The sequence below is a fragment of the Paralichthys olivaceus genome, chromosome 9 (genome assembly GCF_024713975.1).
Source record: "Paralichthys olivaceus isolate ysfri-2021 chromosome 9, ASM2471397v2, whole genome shotgun sequence".
Classification (NCBI taxonomy): Eukaryota; Metazoa; Chordata; class Actinopteri; order Pleuronectiformes; family Paralichthyidae; genus Paralichthys; species Paralichthys olivaceus.
In genome coordinates this window covers 20320412-20342722 of record NC_091101.1, presented here as the reverse complement: position 1 = coordinate 20342722, position 22311 = coordinate 20320412, and the positions used below count along the sequence as shown (strand labels likewise).

Below are 22311 nucleotides of genomic sequence, written 5' to 3'. Positions count from 1 at the left end.
ATTGTTATTGCTTTTGAGAAGTTGATCCATTGCCCCGCAGTTCTCATGGTCTGCATCGTAACGAGAGTCGGCTTGAGATCTCTTGCAGTAAAAGTAAGGGGCCTTTGAGCCCGGTTGTAAGGGGTTGGGAGGCGGAGGGCATCTTCATGGGTTAGCGGAGCAAAGCTGCTGCCTGCTTTTACCTGCCTCTGAAGTTTGCCCTTCGATCCTTGGAGCAGCAACATATTGGGATGTTGTAGAAAACAAAAGGTCGAGTAAAAGCTGACTTTGCTCTACAAGGCCACCATTTTTTAAGCTTGGCTTTATAAAGGAAAATGTCCCCTCAGGATTAATATCCCGCCGTGAGTATTTCTTGAATGCTGTTGAAAAGGTTATGCAGAGAGACAAGACAATGGTCTTTCATGTGATGAAACTGTAACAGCAACCTTTTGTGAGACGACAAAATCAGCATGACATTTTGAAGAGTAAATATTGTACATGTAGAAAAAGTAATTTCTGTCCTCAGGTAATAGATCACATGTGATTAATTTCTCTTCTGAATATTGTCTCACCACATTGTCATGGTTTCGGTTTCTATTGTTATAAAACAATTAGCTTTCTCGAGTTCAGACTGTCAGTGGCAAAGACAGTTTTTATTATTATTAAGCAGGTTAATCACATAATGTGTCTATATACAGTCTTTTTTAATAGATCAACACATCATTAGGAATCCTTGAGCAGGCGGTTGGGAAGGGACACACGTTACATTCATAATGAGCTACAGCCTTGACAGACTTGGTACTCAGGGACAAATGAAAGTAAGAAAAGCGATCTATGTGATTATCATACAAATGACACTGTAGCACAAAACCATGTAACCTACTGTTGCTGAATAGGTTCATAGGCTTTATTCAAAGTATAATAGCAGCTTAAAAGCATTGTGATGACACGGAGGGAAACAGGCGTCTACATTTCTCTTTCTTTTCATTATTCTTGTCTTTTTGCACCTCCATTGTTCTTTTTAGCCACTATTATGATTTCATGCTGAAATTCACACATCTGCTTTGAGTCACATCATGTATGGAGAGAATGAACAAGACTATTTCTGGAGCCGAATGTACATCAGTCAGCCGTGATGTGTTATGATGAGGAGACATTTGTTTAAGTTACAAACTGAGTTTTATAGGAGCCCTTGTCTTTATATATATTACAGCTTAAAGACGTTTTATTCACAGCATACAGTAAATGTGTTATACTGAAGAATCTTTCACAAGCTGCTATCTTTTCAAATGCTGGAGGGTGCATTAAACCTGTCAATATGTTTTTTAGAGCGGATCCTGCAAAATACATAATACTCTACAGTGAAGTGTGTAAATTTGATTATAAACCACCACTGGCAAGAAGTCTGTAATTAGGTCTGGGTGAAAAAACATTAAAGCAAAATTATTTTCTTTAGTAGCAATATAAGAAAGGTCCAGGGCTTATGTGTTGTGTAATAGGGGTGACACAAGTTATCCCTCAGACATATGTCAAATGTTTTGCAGTTTAGTGAGTATATTTAATTTTCTGTTAACGAGGAAGAGTTTTAAACCACATTGAACTGGTTTCTTCAAATGTCATTCAGCAACAAAGTTAAGTTCAGAAAGAAATTCCTCTTCATCATTTTTGGGATTATTACTGAAATATGAAATTTCTTTTAATCTTTTCCTGGATTGATGTTGGAATTACAGTACCCCTCGTGTACTGTGTCATATTTTGGGTTTGCAGAGAATTTCTTATTCATCATATTAATTTTTTCATTCTAGAAACACAGCTTTGCAATTTGCCTGAATGTTTTTAGATTCGTTATCATCACCTTTACAGAAACACAGCAAACATGGTTAATGAACCCTCTTATTCAATTATGCCTGAGCTTCAGTTATGTTTGGCCCTGCGAGCTATAGTCCACGCCATCTGTTTGACTGAGTAACTATGAAATTCAGACCTGAAATTAATTAGAAATTGTTATGGTTTATTGCCAGTCAAAGTTAGAGTGAAACGACTGAAAAAGAAAATTGTAATCATTTCATGAGCAGTATTGCATTTGTTCTACAAACTGTGACAGAAATGCCTAATGGGTTTTATTTGTCTGAATAACGAATAACTGTTTCAAGTGAGACTCAAGGCTTGACTTTTTAGATCAAACATGAATAAGGGGAAGGCTGCAGAAGTCAAAAAGAAATATTCACCATAGGATTTGAAGAGAAATAGACAATCAATTGTTTGTTTAGTCTAATATTCTAAATAAATTAAGGAGAAAAATACATTTAGTGTTTCGAAAAAGAGTGTATTAGCACAACAGAGAAAAAACGAGCTGTTTTCACCCTAAAGCCTAATAAATAAATGAACAAAGCAACAAACACTCTAGTCTGACTTCTAAATGTTGATAAATGGTGAGTAACAAAACAATGACGTTCCTCCAATAAGTATTTGAGCCACATTAAAATACACCTTCAGCTCACCACTGAAAACACATGAGAGCTGGCTTGGGAGCTCAGTAGTAAATGTTTAGTAATTGTCTCATATCTTAACTAACTACTGTGACCTATAGGAGCCCCGGTGTTTGACAAATGACTTTCACGTAACCTTAACAATCGTACTCAGAGGTTGAACAAATGTCAAACATGACGCACTGAAGCACTGGATGAGGCAGATTTTGGAGGAAACTGCTCATGTAGTGATGGTCGGTGTGTGACTTATTGTGACTTCATACTCATGAGGACGTCTGTTCCTTTTGATCTCCAGACGATTCCTTTTGGTGTCTGTGATCCACTTGTGAACTTTCATTTGAGGCTTTTTAAACAATGAATCACAAAGGAGTCAAAAGAAGTCATGTAACCGAGCTACTGCAGATCACTTGCTGTGTCCCATGGGTCCTGCATGATTGACAGAGTCCTCTGCTCTGGAGTGTACCTTAATGGGCCAACATCTGGTCATGCTGACCTACATTTCACTTTTTGTCATCTAATGTTGGCTCTAGGTGAATGATAATTTCCCTGCACTGAGATGATTTTACAAAGAGGCTTTAGTGTATGTAAAGAAACCAAGTGCAGGTCATGGAGGCAACAGAGACACAAAATCAACCAAAGATCTAAAGCACCGGCTCTTGCAACATGTTTAAATAATGTGCAGCTGAAACAGACTATTGTTATACATCACCAGTGTAATGTGCATCTGGACACAATAAACTGAAGAAACAGTAAAAGCCTCCAGATTTATTACCTTAAAACACAACGCACTATGGAAATTGCCATGTTGCGGCTCTTTATCGCAACGGGGGCAAGTGCAGGCAATCAGCTGAAAAGCCCTATCTGAAGATTCATGTTTAAGCTGCTCCCGCTGCAGCTGTTTGTTCTGCTTTGTAAAACAATAGACGGGTCCTGGGACTGAAAGCATCTGAACAACACAGAGGACGCTGCTGTTAAACAGCCTCATCAGTAAAAGTGCCCATCAATCACTGTAGTGGAATGTATGGCTCCTCCTCCTGTGGTGACTATTGAGTGACAGCCACAGCTGGCAGGTGTTATGGCCTTGCCACAACATCAGACCCAACAGAGTTAAACACTTCATCACTTCATTAAGGCAGCGAAGACTGCAACTGCTCTGTAAATACTTTTCTCTGAATTACAAGAGAAGTTGTTGTAAGTGTAACTCACAGCTTCCTAATTCAGGATCTGATACAAGGCCAAAACAACCGTTGTTTTAAAGTATTGGTTTGTCTGTTCTATAATAGAATGCTGCAGGGAGGATTCGTTTCTCTTGGCCAAGTTGGCCTGCACCCTGGTTCCCTCTACAAAGAGCTACTGGGAGTTTTCCATATGCTTTTGGGTCACTGCCACAGGCAAAAGCCACTTGCAACATCTGAGTCTGGTGTTTGATTTGAGCGCTCTGTTCTGTACTTTTGTGACTTTCATTTGCACATTCTCTCCATTTGACATGACTCTCGTAAAAGGGCGATGCAGTATTTGAGTTTAGATAGATAGACATACTTTATTCATCCCCGAGGGAAAATTCTTGGAAAGCATGTGTCAGGAGTGGGATTTGAACCCACGCCTCCATTTGGAGACCAGAAATCCCTTTGACCAGGAAGGAGTCAGTCCTTGAGTCTGGCGCCTTAGACCGCTCGGCCATCCTGACATGTTGTTGGGGGGACTGGTCTCCAGCATATGCCTAATTTGCATAGGACATGGCAAAGTACGTCCATGACACGAAAGTTGGTCGTCTTAAAGATACATTTTTTCCTGTCTGCATTTCTGTTGTCTGGAAGAAAGCAAAGTGTCGTCTAAATGACAAAGAATATTGTTGTAAAGAGCAATACGCAGCACAACAAAAGAAATCATAACGCACAATATGAAAGAATAGACATTCTTCTATCGTCTCATTATATATCGTCATATACCACAGCTATAAAGTGAGGTAAAGCTCGCTTAGTTATCTACGGCTGATCAAACCTGCCAAGAAAATGAGGAAACTGTGTTGAACCATTTCTGGAGCTGACAATGAAATTCTCACACAATTCATGCAGTGACTGAGTGTTTGTCATGTTTCAAATACATGAACATCATCCAGGAAAGACTATTTGACAAGGTGTACTAGTGATTATCATGTTTAAATGGTATGACGCCTCCCTCCTATCAGGGAGCCTATGTGAACAATCAGATCAGGTATGAACACTTTTGATTTCTGACACGGTTTCACATCATGTCTAACAAATGAGTTGAACCATAAACTGACTCCACTGGGTTTTATTCAAGCTAGAATATGGTTTTAAATTGCTGTTTAAAATGAAGGACTGAAGGTTAGTCTGTCATTGTCACTCTCATAAAGTGCATTCGTGCAATGCTTGAGTAGAAAGGATTAACTAAGGGTTACTTTTGCTTTCGACAGGTTTTGCTATATAGGAAGAATCTAGGCAAAATGAAATTGAGATTATGAATAGAAATGTTAACGAGGTTGGTGTCTGTTTATGAGGCATTCTGGTCTTTTTGTACAACCCAGATAATTGGCAATCACCCTGCAGTGTGACAGACACATTTGAATGACTCAGGATCAGCATTTGCCTGCGTTTCAAACCCGATATTAGAGAAGAAGGCCTATCATTTGTCGACCCTGGTGGCTGACGGGAGTCGTGTTTGGTTCTGCAGACAGCCGGCACTTTCACATTTACAGATAAACATGATGTGTCACAATCTGACCCTTTTAAAAGCAAAGGACGATATGCTGATAAGTTAATTGCAGTCATTACACACCAATAGTCAACGCACTCATAATGTCACAATTTCAACGTGAAGATAAAGCAGTCTTTGTTGTGTGACATTGAGACTGAACTTGACAGGCCGTCACACAGATACACACAAAATACTTCGTTCCTTCAGTCTTGCACCTGACGCCTTGATAAGACTTTATTTTACTCACATCTGGGAAAATGAATTAAATCTAACTTTTCAGAGTCAGTGACGGAAACTGTTCTGCATAACAAGAAAAACCTTCATTTCCGTCCTCATTAACTGTAAAAAGTTGCATCTCCTCCTTCAATATATATTTCCGACGCCGCCTGTTTGGTTGTGACAGGAATAAAGCAAATAAGTGAGGTATGAAGAAATACTTTAACATTCACAGTGACAATAAATTTGTGGATAGCTTCAGTATCAACATCTTTTAATAAAAACAAAAAACCAGTTAAGCCTAATTTCTATTTGATATTTGCTTGCAGCACTGTTCTGTTTCTCTAACACAGACAGGATATATAAACAAGTTTACTGTTGGTGTTGAGCCTCTCTTGTCATTTTTCACTTTCTGTCACGATCACTTGTTTTGAATGATCACACAGTACAAGTTTTGTCATTAATTTGGCCTTTGTCCTTGTGATTTGATAATTTCTGCCAAAACTGAATCATTAAATATCTCAGATTAATTCCTTCTTTCTATCGGTAAAACAAAAAGATAATTATTTAAATCACAACATTTTTTATTGTATGCGTTACTACATTATGAAACACGTTGTTGTTATGCCATCAGCAAAAGGAAGAAAAAAAGAATTTAATGTGGACGATATGAACCTTTTCAAAGCCAAAAACAACAGTTTGATTGGATGTTGCTCTCACACTAATCCTTTATTTTTTAGATTTAGCCGCATGGTTTAGTATGAATGTACATGTGGTCTCAGATCACCCAGAGAGAAAGGCCTGTGTGACGATGCTAATCCACTCACCTAAGTCTCCAGAGAGGATCTTAATTGTTGCTGCTTGTTATCAACGTCAGTTTGGTCCCACTGTGTCTGCATGTCTTGTGATTTCCTGAGTGGGGGGGGGAGAGGACTGTTTTCCGTCAGTGTTGAGATCTGATACCCTTTGGTCCCAACAAAACAACCATGTCAGTATCTGATCACGGTTCCAGGTAGCAAATTGTCTGCCATTAATTATGGATTGCCAGCAGAGGCAGCCTATTCCTACAGAGCCTTTGTCCTTTAGTCTTTCATATGGCTCAGTAGGAACAAAACAGGCTGTAGTTGTGTTCATGTCTGCAGGTGGGTGGTGTTCAGATGGCTAGAATTTTGGCTCCTGGCTCAGAGCTTTAAGAGTGTTTCAGCCTTCCAGTGATTCGGTACAAGCCGCAGGTGGTTCAGAAAGCCTGTAGAAACCGGCTGACGTGGAACAGTGAAGGCTTTTGCTGAATACACACACATCAGTTGATAATGTTGCTTTTGTTTCACTTCAGCAGCGGATATACAGTGAAGGATGGTGTTTTCAGGCAGCATTTTTGCAAATTAGGTTGAATTTCACTGGTCCAACATCTGTCAAAACTTGATGTTCTTGCCTCGACGCTGGTTTTTGCATCAGAGTTGACCCTTCTAACGTCTCTGTGTTTCATCAACCAAGTGCAAGACCCATGTCAGTCTGCTCCATAAGTTGTTTTAAAAGATGGACAACATGACAGATCTCCATGACTGGAACCAAAGCATCTTAAACGCCCCCTGGTGGCTGGCTGCATAGTAGGTCATAAATCCCACCTCCTCCATGTTAGCAGATGAGACATGAGCCAAAGAAAAAATTAAAAGTAGTCAAATATGCTTTTATTAAATATTAAATCCCACTGAGAGTCACGACTGACAGCAGAGACTGACCCATCATGTGTAATGGTATAGTGTGTGATCTGCTCTGTTAATCTTTGGGCCGCTCATTGAAAATAATGACAAGGACGAATTGCAGTTTCACATTTTCCACATTAGACAATGATTGCTGTGGATGTTTTATCAATAATTTACCACATATACACCTCAGACAGCGATCAAACATCACCATCAATGTGAAAAGTAATAACGATTTGATGAAGATTTACATGGAATATAAGGTTTATAGAATATATGTAAATATGCACTGTGCAAATAGATATTCTGTTAAGAGAATTTATCTTCACTTAAAGACTCTTGCATTTTTTTTTCTTAGCCTGTGGCAATGAGAACACTTCATCCTGGCAGTGATATGATCTCATGTGATGTTTACTGAACACCACTGCCTGAGTCCTGTCAAAGCTGCTGCTGATAGAAGTTGATTAATGTCACAAATTAATTCATGCTCCTTTAATTCCCAAACCCCTTAACCTCCCCACTCACAGTGCACATGTGTTCTCATTCAAGGACTACAAACACCAAATGGCTTTCCAATGGATAGCACAACAGGCACACACACACACACACACACACACACACACACACACACACACACACACACATTCTCGTTGATATCAGTCAGTGCTTACTCCAAAGAGAAACTTTAACCTTCGCAACCACGCCAGTCTTACAGCACACAGGCCTCGATCAAGCTGACATGGGTGTTCACCCGAAACAGCGATTCAAGTCACGAATAACAACCATCCTGTGCGGTGCGTGCAGATCTAATCTTTTGTTTAGAATTTGTTGCCTTCACACGGAAGCCCTTGCATTATGAGATAAATTTGTGTGTTTGTTTTAATGTTTGCTTGTTGTTTCAAACTTCACAGTGTGGATGTACAATTCAAAAGTATGGGTGGCATGTCATGGGAACAATGACATGTTTGAAAAGATCATGCTCCTGCCTCCAATAATGGAGGGTAATTAATAATTAAAACATTTTTCAATGGAAGTGCCTCTGCGGTGAGATGTAAGCACATGCAGAATAATTAAGAAGAGGCGGCTGAGGGAGTGAGGCCTGTGACATTGGGTTTATTACCAGTTCATAACATTTAAAGTAGCACATAAAATAATGTCTGTGTTGAGGAGTTGAGTGATACTTGGTATTGATTGGGATTATGCACTGTAACATTCGTTTTTAGAGAGGTACAAGCAGTAGGAGACAGGCTGTGCTTACTGCAGACAGGACCATCTGCTTTCCAGCCTGAGCCCCCCTGGAGGAAAGCATCGATAAAGATGGCGGTGGTCGTAATGGTTTGTGATGCTAATCAAGGAATTAAATGGTTTCTATACAGCAGCAAACGTTATCTTGGAGTTGTGAGCCTTCACTTAGGGGAATACAGGTTCTCCAAGCTTCTCTCCATCTGTGTCACAGTCAAATGCGATGTTTACCTACATATGGCTGGTTTTATCTTGAGTGTACATGCAATGCACTGTGAGGACGTTTCTATGGACGTTGTTTTGCCTGTGAGACAAATAAACGTAAAAAGTCAATGAGGTAGTTCGTTATGTATACTTTCTAAATATTTACTTTTCATAATCTGAATTTGTGCTTTGGTTGTTTTGAGTCACTTCTTGACAACTTGCAAGATTTTTTAAATATGAATGTTTTGTTAATACTGAAATCTAATTTGAAATGAATTACATTTAATAATCTTTGATTGTGTTTGTTGTAATAATGTACACAGTACTTGGCCTATTGACGCTTTATAAGAATGTAACATAAGAAACAGTCTGTTTCACTTAAAGTCGTGTTCAGGACCATGTGAAAACATGGCCCCATTTTGATGATGGGCTGCTGAAGCAGAGGGCTCTGGCACAATAAAACTGAATAAAAAAGCAGAACAGTACTCAGTCGAGAAAATAACGCCCAACAGTCCTTTTAAATTCAATCAAGTCTAATAGATATCAGTCCCTAAATATGCCAGGTTTTGTTCATTAAGATCCATGAAGTATCGCCTGGGGAATTGGTGCAGATGTTAGAAAAAAAAACACACTTTCTCACAATGTTGAAGAAAGTGATTCCTGGATCCGCCAATGTCCAGATGTGCATCAAAATGTAATGGGTTCACTCTTGGCCCATGTCCCATCCTTCCTCCAAGTTTCATGGAAGTTTACTGAGTCATTTCTTTGTAATGAACAGACACACAAACCAACAGACAAGGGTGAAAACATGGTGGAGGTCAAAAAAATGATCCTGCTTAAACGTTGAACCTCATCTTTTGCCACTATACAATATGCAGCGTAGCATCAACTGGTGAAGTAGCCAACCAAAAAAAGACAACCATACATTTCAGGTAGATTTTGTAGTAAAGTATTCTATCTGCCATCTGTCACAACAAAGGATACCATGGTTATCGCTGTCTCTCCCATATTTTTTCATCTGATAAATCTTACGATTTGTGTATGTTTACATCAGATCCTTCATGCTACTGCTGCTGTGAGTTTTTTTTACCGTATGTGCACATTGCTCGTCCCTGCATGACCACAGCATCTGCTGTTCCAGCTTCTTACTAAGTGCTTCTGATGTTATTTCCTGCCTTGTGCTGCCGGTTCTTTACGTCACACTTTGTAATTTCCAGAAAGTGTGTTCAATGTATGTACGATCAATATCAGACAGAAGACAGCTGCTGTCCATCCACTGCCAATGAAATGTTCTAATGTACCAGCAAGCGTCTGTGAGATCATTTATTAATGTGTCAACTCTTTCTGTCTGAATTTCCGCGTAAATATGTGACAATCGTACAGGCAACATTTCTCTCTGTGAAAGGGATCAACTGAATGTACGATAAAAAAAAGTTTAGGAAATTAAGTCTACCACAGATTTAAGCTATGTATTATGTTCTGCTTGAAATTGCTGCACTTTTCTAGGTCTTCATGCGCTCTTTGTTTGATGTAAAGTATGAGTGGCGCTGACGCTGCTTTATTTTGAATGCAGATGGATAATTTGCTGTGTAATTTGGCCGAATTCAATCTACTCAGCTTTGATGTCTAAAATTGCTAATTTTGTGCCACAGAAGCAAATAATGTCTCATGCATCTGACGGCAACAGAAACAAATACATCTCTGCAAATATGATTCATGCACTGATTGAACAATCTGCATTCACTTAGGCCTGAAATGTAAATCTTATTTTTTCCTACAAGGTACTACTGATAGAACAAACAATACAACACATGTTGGAATATACAGAGACTAAAAGTACTTTTACAACTAGTTAAACTTCACTTTTCACTCAAAAGCAATTCGTTATGTGACCAGAAGAGATCAATAAAGAATAATATTTTATTAAAGTGTCAATTTTAACTCATTTACATTTTAATGATGATGTTTGATGAATGTATTAGAAAACCAGTCTGACTGGCTTAATAATATATTTATATTATCTTAAATCATATTCATTTAATATTCAAATCTTTCTTTTAAATAAAACTAAAACTAAACAATTGATCCAAATCAGATTATTTTTCTGCTACCAAGCAAGCGGTAAAAAAAACATGAACTGTAGTAAGGTTTGTAGAATAACAAGTGGGCTGAGAGAAAAAATATATCCAACATGTGTGAGAGCCAACTTTACTTGAACTTTCCAAGACCTTCAACCAAAAAAATAAATAAATACAGTCACAGCTGAATGTTACTTCTGTTTCCTTCATTTTTTCCTTCTGCATTAAACCAAACACAGGTGAATAAACTTCTGATGAAGGAGCAGCTGCTGAAGCATATACTGTCACAGGAATACGCTGTGAAGGCAGATTATGAAATATGGTTGAAATAATGCAGTAAAATATAGTAAGTAGACCTTGAGCAAAAAGTTTGATCAGCTACAGAGCTGCTGTTGATCCTGTTCTGTTCTCAGGGCAGGGATCCTGGAGACACTGCTCAAAACAAATGCTCATATCTAACATACATACTGTATATATATATATATATGACTTGTATTATTTATGTTTTTGAAATATTTATATAGTAAGCAACAGTATGCTGAACATATAGATATACCATATGCCCAGTGTGAAAATTAAAGACTTCAGTGCAAGTAAAACAATGTGTATGTATTGATTTGTGCTTTTAAAAAAAATCCGATCTACAACCAGAAGAAACTGTGAAACTGAGGATCACTTCCTTTTCATACGAGTTCATAACTCGTAAATCATAGCTTGTTAATTTTACATGAGTGAAAGACGACATTGCTTAGGATTTTCATACATGTATATAGAATCAAGTTCTTTTATTTATTTTTACTAACTGTCCATTTGTATTTGTTGATTGGTTTGTTTGTTTATCTGCAGCATAATCTTACATGAATTCAACATCTGAACGTTGAAACAGACCATAATAACTACGAAATGAAAATGGCTTCTTTTAACTTGGCCAATATTCTTTGTGGGAGGCCGCTCGCCTTAGAGCCAGATACATTTCTAAACATAAGTGCATTGAAACAAAGGTGATACTCATTAAGTGCATCAATACATTACAATACCCCTTCCTTCCGCAGCCTCACTGCTTTGTAGGTATATAGGAGTGAGGTTGACAATCCAGCTGACTTCATTAAGTTTCATTTTCCATTTTATCTCTCCTGAAGTGGACCATTAAGCTGCTGCGCGAGGGTAACTGATCAGCTAATCTGCCGGTGATTTATGTGACAGGGAAACAGAGAACTTAACGGAGCCTCCGAACACATTGATTACTGACATGGTTAATTGGCTAAACCCACTGGTACATTGAGACGGGCTTATTGGAAATGTCAAATCAAGCGGCTCATTTGCATTCATGATGTATGGTATCTATTCCAGCTTCTGCCCCAGCAGCACAAACTGACACACATAGCCATAGAGTAAAGGATCTCAGCCTTGAATATGCAACGGACCATCTGGCTTTCCAGAACATTGGCGTTGGTTGGCATTCACGCGTCTGTCCTAAGTGTGCTGAATGGAGGATGAGAACTGGGACGACTCCTGATGTGACGCAGACTGAATGCACATATGAGCAGATGAGATTGATTGAACGGTCTTGACAAAATGGAAAATATGTTGTATTGTGTCTTTCATTCTTTCTTCCTGAGTGTGTGTTTTCTGAGATCAAAACAATGGCTGGGTTTTTTTATCGCCACAGAATAACCAGTGAAAGCAGATGAAAGCTGCATGAAATTGAAATGGTTTGATTCAAGTGGAGGGGGTGAGGGACATTAAATGAAAAAACAAGAGGTGGTGTGAATTTACATTGTTTGAATCAAAGGATCCACTTGCCTTATTGCAGATCATGCTTAGGAATATTTTCTTAGAATAATCAAAGTCCTCTCTGTGTGAAGCACAAGTTGTTGTTGTCCAACTCGAGTTGAACACAGATGGCAATGAAAGGAGTGCGTAGAGAGAAAGACATTTTTTTCAGTCATTGTACAGAGTGCAAAACTAGAAACATTCAAAAGAAGAGTGGCAGTGCTTTTGAAATATTCACCACCTCCACTGCAATTAACTCCAGCAAGGTTCTGCATTTAACTATGAGCACTGTGACTTTTTTGTCAACTTTTTTCCTGCATTTTAAAGAATTCCAACTGTTTTATGTTACTGTATATACATAGACTGTATACAAAGATGGACAACATGGCTGCTCCCCTAACGTGAAGCCAAGGCATCATGATCACCACCTACTGGCAGGTTGCAGTATAAGTCATAAACCTGGCCTCTTCTGTGTTAGCAAACTAATAAGTCAAAGTACACATCAAATACAGATGATTTATGAGACTTTATGTTTTATTTATCATACTGATGTTTGTTCAAGAGTTTCTCTGGTAATATCGGTTTCAATCAGTGATTTGATGCTGTAAAAAAGGCTCAAATGTCATGTGTCAGAAACATCCCTGTACATGAGTGACTCCTTCTGTGTGAGAGCAGCAGAACAATATATTAAAGCACATTTGATTTAAACTCAAGACATGCAGCTGGATGTAAAGGGCAAAGCAGTAAATTACATTAGAATTCCATATTAACATGCCTCCCAGCCAATGATATAATTAACAACTATGTTATAGCTATGCACTTGGTTTAAATCTTACCTTTTCTGGTTATCCCTCACTTTTAAGTTCTTAGCCCCCCAACCCAGCAAAGCAAAATTAAAACCATCATCCACCATGGACCATCATCCAGGTTATTTCACTTGATAGGGTTCTGGTTGTATTCAATACATGACACAAACATATTATACAAGTCCCCTGGCTCGCTGAATAGGCCTGAGTGATGAGGTAGAAGTGAAAGTGTCAAACCAAGGTTTGCAAGGTTTGCAGGGCATCGAAAAGGGCACAGATTAGCATCTGTATAACTCTGCCACTCAAGAAAATGTGATATTACATAACTTGTACTGTGAGTGATTCAGCCTCGAACCTGGTCTCCTCACAATTAGGCTGTGAATGTTGTTTTAAAAAAGACTGGACAGACACAAAGCTGGTGTGTCTGGTGTGACTATAACGAGGGAAGTTAATTATAATCTAACAACAGCTCATACAAAAATTGACGTGGGTCTGAAGAGACTTTCTCTACTTTAGCTCGACTCTGCCATTGTATTGTGTCATTTCAATAGAAAACAGGAGTTTGTGTCTGAATCCACGACAGAAGCTTTGTTGAATCCCATCATTGTGATGACCACCATGATGATGCTGACATGCTGATGTTTAGCAGGCGTGTTTACCAAGATTACTTGTTTGGATTATTGGCACATACCATTCGATAACAGTATCCTGTTCAGTCTTTCACCAAACTCACGATGCTCGATGCATCTCAACTTTTGGAGCAACAGAGCAAAGACAAGCACAAATTACATCCATTAAAATTTCACTGGCTGGTATTGTGCATTATTGATATTGACCTCTACCTTCTCATGTTAATTACACTATAAGCCTACTCCCACACCCCCACCCATCTACCATGTTTAATATTCTCTTATAACTGTTTATATGTCTCCTGCATAATATTCTTTACTTTCTTCTCCTATCTGTGACATTTGGGTTTTATTTTTCACCATTTCAGTTTTTCTTTATTCCTAACTCCCTATCTCATTTAATAACCTTATACCTTGATTACCATCTCCAATCCTCTTATCTTTCACGCTCCCTGTTCTGCTCTGATGTCTTCCCTCGCAGCTCTGTTGGAGGTTATACTGGCCGGCAGAGACTGCTTGGTGGCGGGGGAGTCGTGCTCAAGTGACGAGACGTGCAGTCCACGTCTGCGGACTTTGCGTCAGTGTGTGGCGGGCAACGGCAACATGAAGCTGGGCCCTGGTGCCAAAAGCCAGTGTGCCAACGCCGTGTCCGCCCTGATGTCCAGCCCATTACATGGCTGCCAGTGCAAGCGAGGCATGAAGAAAGAGAAGAACTGCCTAAGCATCTACTGGAGCCTTCATCAGGCTATCGTGCACGGTCAGTGGTCACCTGACAGCAGCTCCTAACTGCTTAAATACTTACTTTTCTATATGTTCTATAAGGCTGCAAATCAGATATCAAGCTTTGGTGGCTAAATGAAAATGTCGAGATGAGAGCAGTATTTGTGTTAAGACATTCAAGCCAATGCTTCTTTCAGGACTCAACCTGGTGGAGCGCTATCCCTACGAGACGGTGCAGAGGGGTTACGACTACGTCCGCCTGGCCTCTATTTCAGCAGGCAAGTTCAATTTCATTTCACTTTATACCGTTGTAAAATTTAAAGATGTTTTGTTCTAGCTAGAATGAACATCCAGTTAAGTTTTCCTGGAAGCACGCCCAAGGCAAATGGAGCTCCCTCATGTAACTGAGAAACATTTACACAATATTACCATTCATCTGAACACAATACGCACAACCAGCATCCAAAATTATATCTTTGTCTTCGAGTTGCTGGACGGCAAACTTATTTATACCCCAGACTCAGCTGAAAACACATAATCCGCAGATGTCAATGAATACTAATGCTGTTATTTTTTATACTGCTGCCTTAAAATGATGGAATATCCCATATCCTGCATTGTTTCTATGTATTACAGCCACAGGCTCATGAAAGTATGCAATCTTATTAAATGTATCAAAACAAGCCAAAACTCTGAAAAGTAAAGCAAAAAAATGCAAATGTGTTAGCATACAATACATCTATATATATATATATATATATATATATATATATATATAAACACCTATATATGAATATAAATATATATTTCCATATATATATATATTATTATATTAGTTTACTGTACGCTATTTAACACATTTGCAGTTTATTGAAGAGCTTACATGTAAAACAGAATAAGATCAAGTTAAAGTCAGGCCAGCACATAAAACTCGTAGTACAGGACTGAAATTATTTTTTCAATTAATCGATAAAGAACCACTTGGTGCTTTGATTTCATCTAATAAAAAAAAATGGATACAAGAGAAAATAGCAGAAAACAGCTCACCAGTGCTAATCTGAAATCTTAAATTTACTTTAATAATAAACTTATTAGTTGCCTATACATTTTCAACTGATTGACTAATATATATAATAGTAACCACTGCAGTTATGGCTTATGACAGAGTTTTTTAGGAAAACCCATTTTATTTCAAGACATAAAACAGTCAACCAAAGATGTATTTGCATGTTTTATCTGAAGTCGCTGGAGTCAGAGCCACATGTACAGTACATATGAATTTAACCCAACCAGAACCTCCCCCAGAATCAGCACACTACAAACAAACTGCAGGAGACCGATGACTCATCCCTGAAACAAACAGCTCAAAGAGTCCAGCGACCTGCTCATTTTTCAGGCAACATCTACACAAAGGGTTCATTCAGAAGATGCCACACAAAGTGCAGAGGGTTCACTCACACACCAAACATGACCTCTCATAAATTAAAAACAGCTTCATTCACTGGTGAAGAAGAAAGAAGTTGTCTTGATGTTTTTGGTGCAGCTCGTGTTTTCTTGGCTGCAGACGACAACACTGTCTGACACGAGCTCTAGTTTCACTCGTCTTCAGATCTGATTCTTCACATAATTGGTTAATAAATATTTTATGCATTTCCTAAATCTTATTTAAATCAACGTCTGCTTTGCTTCCTCTCGCTCTCAGTCTCCTTCTGGATCGCTGGCTACATTGATCTGTGACGTTAGGGCAGTACCACTCTCAATTACATCGTTAATAACACAGCCGTCAGTGAGCCATTTCATCATTGGCAAAAAAATGACTCATCTGTGACATCACGTGCAAATAATGAACGTGAGGTAATAAAAAGTAGAGAAACAAATATTGAAGCCTGATGGTCGGTGTTTATAGGTTTTAGACGGTCCTATTGACAACCTTTAGAATTATGATCTTATTTTTACAAAAGCAATTACGTGTGATTGGCTGTTACCAGTAACAAACGGAGGAACCTTGAAATAACAAACAGAGGAATCGCCACAGTAACATAAGAGTGACGCACGTTTTACAGACACAGCACAGAGGAGAGAGCAGTGTACAGACGTCACTCTGCTGAATAACAACAGGCAGCCTGTGTTTCTGTAACATGACACACAGCAGGTTGTGTGGTCGTGCAATATGCCAGCAGATCCTGATCGTTTTAATTGGTCACATAGAGAGGTGTGGTGCAAATGTTGTGGAAGAAGGGGAAAAGGAAATGAGAGCCAATATTTTCACACTTTTTTTGAAGTTTTGAAAAAGTACACAAATAGCACAAAGTTGAATTTGGGTTTAACTTTATTTTAATTTAAATAGACACCAGACCGCCCTTTTTTCTGCACCTCAGTAAATGAGCCTGTTTATTGTTTATTCGCAGACACTTCCACCTTCAAGCTTAACTCAAATTCCAAACTACAAATCTGAACTTTTCAAAGTTTTGACAAAATGAGATTGTATCTGAACATGTAGAATAATAAAGTGAGTGAATTTCATAGGTCACATATGCTCTTATTCACATAAACACACAATCTCTCTGTTCTATTTCTTTTATTTTTCCGCTCGTATCTACACCCGTCTTTGACCTTACTTCTATCCACAGACTCGGATGTTGGCATGACAACTGTGAATCGCTGCCTCGATGCAGCTAAGGCTTGCAATGTGGATGACTTGTGTCAGAAGCTCCGCACAGAATATGTCTCGGCTTGTATCAAACCCACAGCCAAGTCGGGCCTGTGCAACCGGCCTAAATGCAACAAGGCTCTGCGGAGGTTCTTTGACCGCGTCCCCGCTGATTATACGCACGAGCTGCTCTTCTGCCCCTGTACGGACACAGCCTGCGCAGAGCGTCGGAGGCAGACCATCGTGCCCAGCTGCTCTTACGAAAGCCAGGAAAAACCCAACTGCCTCACACAGATGAGGATCTGCAAAGCTGACTACGTCTGCAGGTTAGAAAAGAGACGCTTTTAATTGGTTTCCATTTATTTCAGTGTCAGCCTTTCTTTTATATCCACTACTGTAATTAAAATTACTTCTCAAGTAGCCTTAGTCTCATAAGGATGTTATAACATATTGCAATAATATAATCATAATCCCAAAGTTTGTTGTGTTTAACTTGTGGTCTCTCAAATCAGAAAAGCAGATTTTTTATTATACCCACTTTAGTTCAAGTACTCCTTGGATATAGATTCTAGATTTATTCACCATACATATTTAGGCCAGCGTTGCTCGGTATCATGGCTCTTTGAAACCAAATAAACAGCCATTCAATCAACAAAATGACCTGCTGTTTTACCCTAAAGCTTTCTACCCCCATTGGTTAGAACACCCCAGAGAGCCTGTTGGAATAACACATTAAATATTTAGCACAGATAAAGAGCCAGATGGATCAGAGTTATCGCTCATTGCTATCTCTGGTCATGCCCATTATTTTTCACAGCCCCATTACACTCAGAGGGCTTTGCTAATGATCCCAGGTCTGGGGGATGAAATATATTACTCTTTCTATCACTTTCACATTACAGTCCAATGCTCTCAGTCTTCACCACAGCCAACAATATTTCTTTATGTCAGACGGGCAAACTCTTAATTAAATGGCCGAGTTATAGGATGAGGAATGCATAAAAAAAAAGAAATCTTTTGTATTCTTGAAACAACACTGATCTACCGTGTTCTTGTTGTTCCTTGTAGGTCGCGCCTGGCTCAGTTTCTGTACGACTGCGAACCCTCTGAAATGTCCGCCAATGGCTGCAAGCAGGGAAACTATGGGGCATGTCTCCTCGCCTACACAGGGCTCATAGGTAGGTGCACAGGAAACAAATAAGTAATATGTAATGAACAGGTGGGGAAGAGTCAACATGTGAAGCAAGATATGTGCCATATGCTGGGGGAGAGAGGGAGGAAGAAAATTGTGCAAAGAGCTAGAGGGTTAGTAAATAAAGATCATGTTACAGGAGGGAGTGAGAGAATTAAATAAAGGTTCTTGTAAACAAACAAACTAAAATGTAATTGTATAACACAATCACAACAAACATTATCTCACAGCACTTGACACCAGACTCAGTGTAGACGGGCATCTGCCACAACAGGTAGAGGAGAGGGGAGAAAAATGGGGGAGAGAAGAGAAGTGGGTGAGGAGAGGTATGCAGAAAAGAGAGAGGGGGAGACCAGGAACAGTTGTGTAACCGTCATATTCAAGCTCTGTCAGACTGGTTGTTATCATGAAAATGAAGGTGATACTATAATGAATGATTGCAGCACCAGTCAATAATAATTATAATAATAGTTGAGGTATGTCAGATCTGGATCCTGCAGCTCTGGACTCAAAGGTAAGTGCAGAATGTAAATGTCTCATGACAGAAAAACAAAGGCTCTTAATACAGTGCAAGGTGTTTAATACATTTTTACAAAAGTCTGTATGAGTAAAACAAAAGCCACTTCTGTTCCCACACACTGCAGAGAGGCGCTAATGTAATGCACTTCAAGAACCTCAAATGTTGCCCCTCAGCACAGACAGGCATTTGGCATTTTCATCCCTGTCATGTATTTATCAAACCACTTGAACTGCCACCTCCACTACATTGGGAAAAAAAGCTACAAATATTCACAATGCCAGATACGCATGTGACCTAAAAAGAGAATATTGTAGTATTTCACTCTCTCTATTGTACCGTATGGGTCCGTGGGAAGTCTAATCAGCAATACTAGATTGTCATCCTCCCTTTACATCAGGTCAGGTAATGCAGTGTCCATTAATGTTTTAGATAATAAAGCACTATGAACACAGTGTAACAACTCAAAGAGGAATGAATATTTAATACTGATTGAGGCCTGCATGGCGCTGTCTCCCTGCAGGAAGCACAATAACTCCCAACTATGTTGACAACTCCACGTCCAGCGTGGCTCCGTGGTGCTCCTGCTCAGCCAGCGGGAGCCAGAGAGACGAGTGCGATGGTTTCCTGGGGTCCTTCACCAACAACATCTGTCTCCGTGAGTCTCTCTCTTTGTCCACAATGTAATGGAATGTTGTGACTCTGGATTTTGGTGTAAGAGGTTGAGTTTGTTTTGAGGCATTTCTTTTCATACGCCCGGAGAGTGAAACATTTGGCTGCTGTTTTAGTGTCTTGTTTAACCGGTATCATGCCGCTCCACCGAAAGAGCTGTTTTTATTTTTCTCACTTTCTCATTGGAAGACTTGATGTTAGAGATTTTTCCCAAGCCACAACCATGTCTGTTTCCAGTCATTGACAGCTGAGACACATTTATTATCAGTCTATTTCCAGGAAAACTAGGCCAGCAGGAGAGAAACAATCACAAGTTGCATGTCGCAGAGTTTAAAGCCTCTTTCATGCTGCATTTACGTATGAAAAGAGACACGTCTGTTTAAAATGATGTAATCGTCCCTGAACACATACTTCAATGCATCCTTTACGTTGGTATGGTGGTAAAGCAAACTGTTATTTTTTACTTTGATTAATCTTTTTTAACCCTTAACTGCAGGTGATAACAGACACAAGATCCCAATGCAATTGAAAACCTGAGCAATAATCGAGATTATTGTGATTTGCTAATGAGAACAGTCCAAGCAAACACACACACACACTGTACACCCTGTTACAAGTACACATATAGTATAGTGGGATCCAAAATATTCAACTATCAGCCAACCATTTCAAAAGTTTGACACATCTAATGGTGTTGAACATCACTCGAAATCCAAGTTTGTAGCATGAATATCATAAAAGTAATGACTTATGGAACGTTTTTAAGTTTGAAAGTTTATTAGGGCTAGGACCCCCCCCCCCTCCTTTTTTAAAAGCCTCTATGCATCCCCCCCAACACCCGGTGCTGGAGGAAAAGTCAGGGGATCACACGTGTTAGTTGGGGTCGCCATCTGGGACCCATGAACAATAGTATAAAAGTTAAGCCATTGAGTGTTTTTTCAGAGGCTGCCATGGACCCACATGACCTTAAAATACAGTCAGGAGTTCAGGGCGTACTTGAATATAATGACTTTAATGAGCCTGCTGTTATATCAGGGTTCTGCGAATGAAATTCAGGAAAATAAATAATATCAGTAGTCTTCACAATACATAAAACTGCATAAATAAATAAAACAATAACATGGATAACAAGTGAGCAATATGAGATTATTTTATACCAGGATGTAACACCTTTAATCCAGTGGTCCCACATGTGTGTTTTATAATTTATTGTGTGTTATGTTCTTCTGCAGACTTTCAATATGCTAATTCTCAACCTAACACCTTTTCTCTTATTACATCTGCTCTGTGTGAATGAGTACGTTCCTTATTAATGCCCTCAGCGAGATTGGCATTTATACTGGAAGATTAAGAATTTTATAGTAGCCTGTGACAGACAGTTTCCTGATGATAAAGTTTGAACTTATTGCTTTTATTACAAATATATATATGTACAAATATACATAAATATGTATATATGACTGAACCTGTACACACTATGAGTATCTTTGCCCGGTGAATCTTTTGCCAGTCCTTCCTCGGGCCCCCAGCCTAGAGGAGATACAGAGAGGTCTCAGAGTTGTTTGGCCAGAGCAAATGGTCTGAGTTAATGAGGTCGATGTGGAGAGGCAGGTGCAGTTTGGTTACTTGAAGAGAATACTGATTATTTTCTATTTCTTCTCTCTGCTGCTGCTGAGTAAATCCAAAGTCGATCTGGCCGCGCAAAAGCTCTCATGCAAAATGTACAATTCAGAACCGAAGGCCTCTGCCATGGTTGAATAAGACATGAGTGGAACTGGGAAAACATATCAAGACAATGTTGCTGAGGTCTAATAACATTTTTTCACTGATTCGTCTCGTGTCTCAGGGAATGCTCTCGTGACGTTTGGAAGCGAGTCAGAGCAGCAGCCGACTCTCAGCCAGCCCAGCGCACCCAGCCCCGGCCTCAGCAGCACAGAGAACAGGAGCACCACTTCTCCGCCACAAACCGCAGAGACCGTGAGGAACCTTCTGGATACAATCATCCCCACACAGGTGTGCAGTTTTCCGTCATGGTCGGCGGTCGCATCAGCGGCTTCACACAGTCACACATCCAGCAGTGAAACCTTTTCTGACACCAGGAGAAAACATTGCTCAGAGGTGCAGAGATGATATACTGCCATTTTAAAATCTTAAAGGCACCATGTGTGGAATTTGAGCAGAGGGATAAAGTTGTGCAGTCTGTGTAATGATGTCAGCTGGATGAATCAGTGGGAGCCGGAGAAGTGTGGATTCAACACATAGTGGCTACTTTTTATTCACAATGTCACTGCAACAGTGCAAACATGTTGACTATGATGTTTTAGAGTGAAAACTATTTACACTTGGATGGTGGGACCACTGCAATGCTGAGATTAGCACTTTACAACCTAACCAAGATAACAGACATAGAGGGGTGAGGAAAATGAGCGGGAGGGTTTGTGATATCCTTATGAAAAACTTAATGTCTAAATTTATTTCTCAGTTTGACTAATCCTCTGAAATTTTCCATTCCGTCCATCTTGGAACACAGTGCACACGGAGAATCACATGAGGAGTAAAGAATCAAACATAATTACACATGTAAATATTTGCTGGAATGATGAAGCTGGTCTTTGGTATTTAAAGATCATCTGTGTAAATCTTGCAAGCTGTGAAAGACAGAGAGCAATGATTGTTTAAAGGATCAGTGTGCCTTTAGTGAAGGCATAGAAGGAATTTATGAC

At 39.4% G+C, this 22311-nt stretch overlaps 1 protein-coding gene and 1 non-coding gene across 2 annotated transcripts in view; one reads left to right on the top strand and one right to left on the bottom strand.

The window, feature by feature from the left end:
• Window positions 1-22311, top strand: part of gfra4b (GDNF family receptor alpha 4b) — a 36667-nt gene that overhangs the window by 12381 nt on the left and 1975 nt on the right. The window contains exons 2-7 of the mRNA XM_020078666.2: window positions 14319-14594; window positions 14755-14835; window positions 17188-17533; window positions 18276-18385; window positions 19440-19574; window positions 21435-21601. Of these exons, the coding sequence (XP_019934225.2) occupies window positions 14319-14594; window positions 14755-14835; window positions 17188-17533; window positions 18276-18385; window positions 19440-19574; window positions 21435-21601 (1115 nt within the window). The remainder of the gene's footprint in view (window positions 1-14318; window positions 14595-14754; window positions 14836-17187; window positions 17534-18275; window positions 18386-19439; window positions 19575-21434; window positions 21602-22311) is intronic.
• On the bottom strand, window positions 4045-4155 carry trnal-caa (transfer RNA leucine (anticodon CAA)). The gene is made up of 2 exons: window positions 4118-4155; window positions 4045-4090 (listed from the first exon to the last, which is right to left on the bottom strand). It is a non-coding gene; the product is annotated as a tRNA-Leu (tRNA).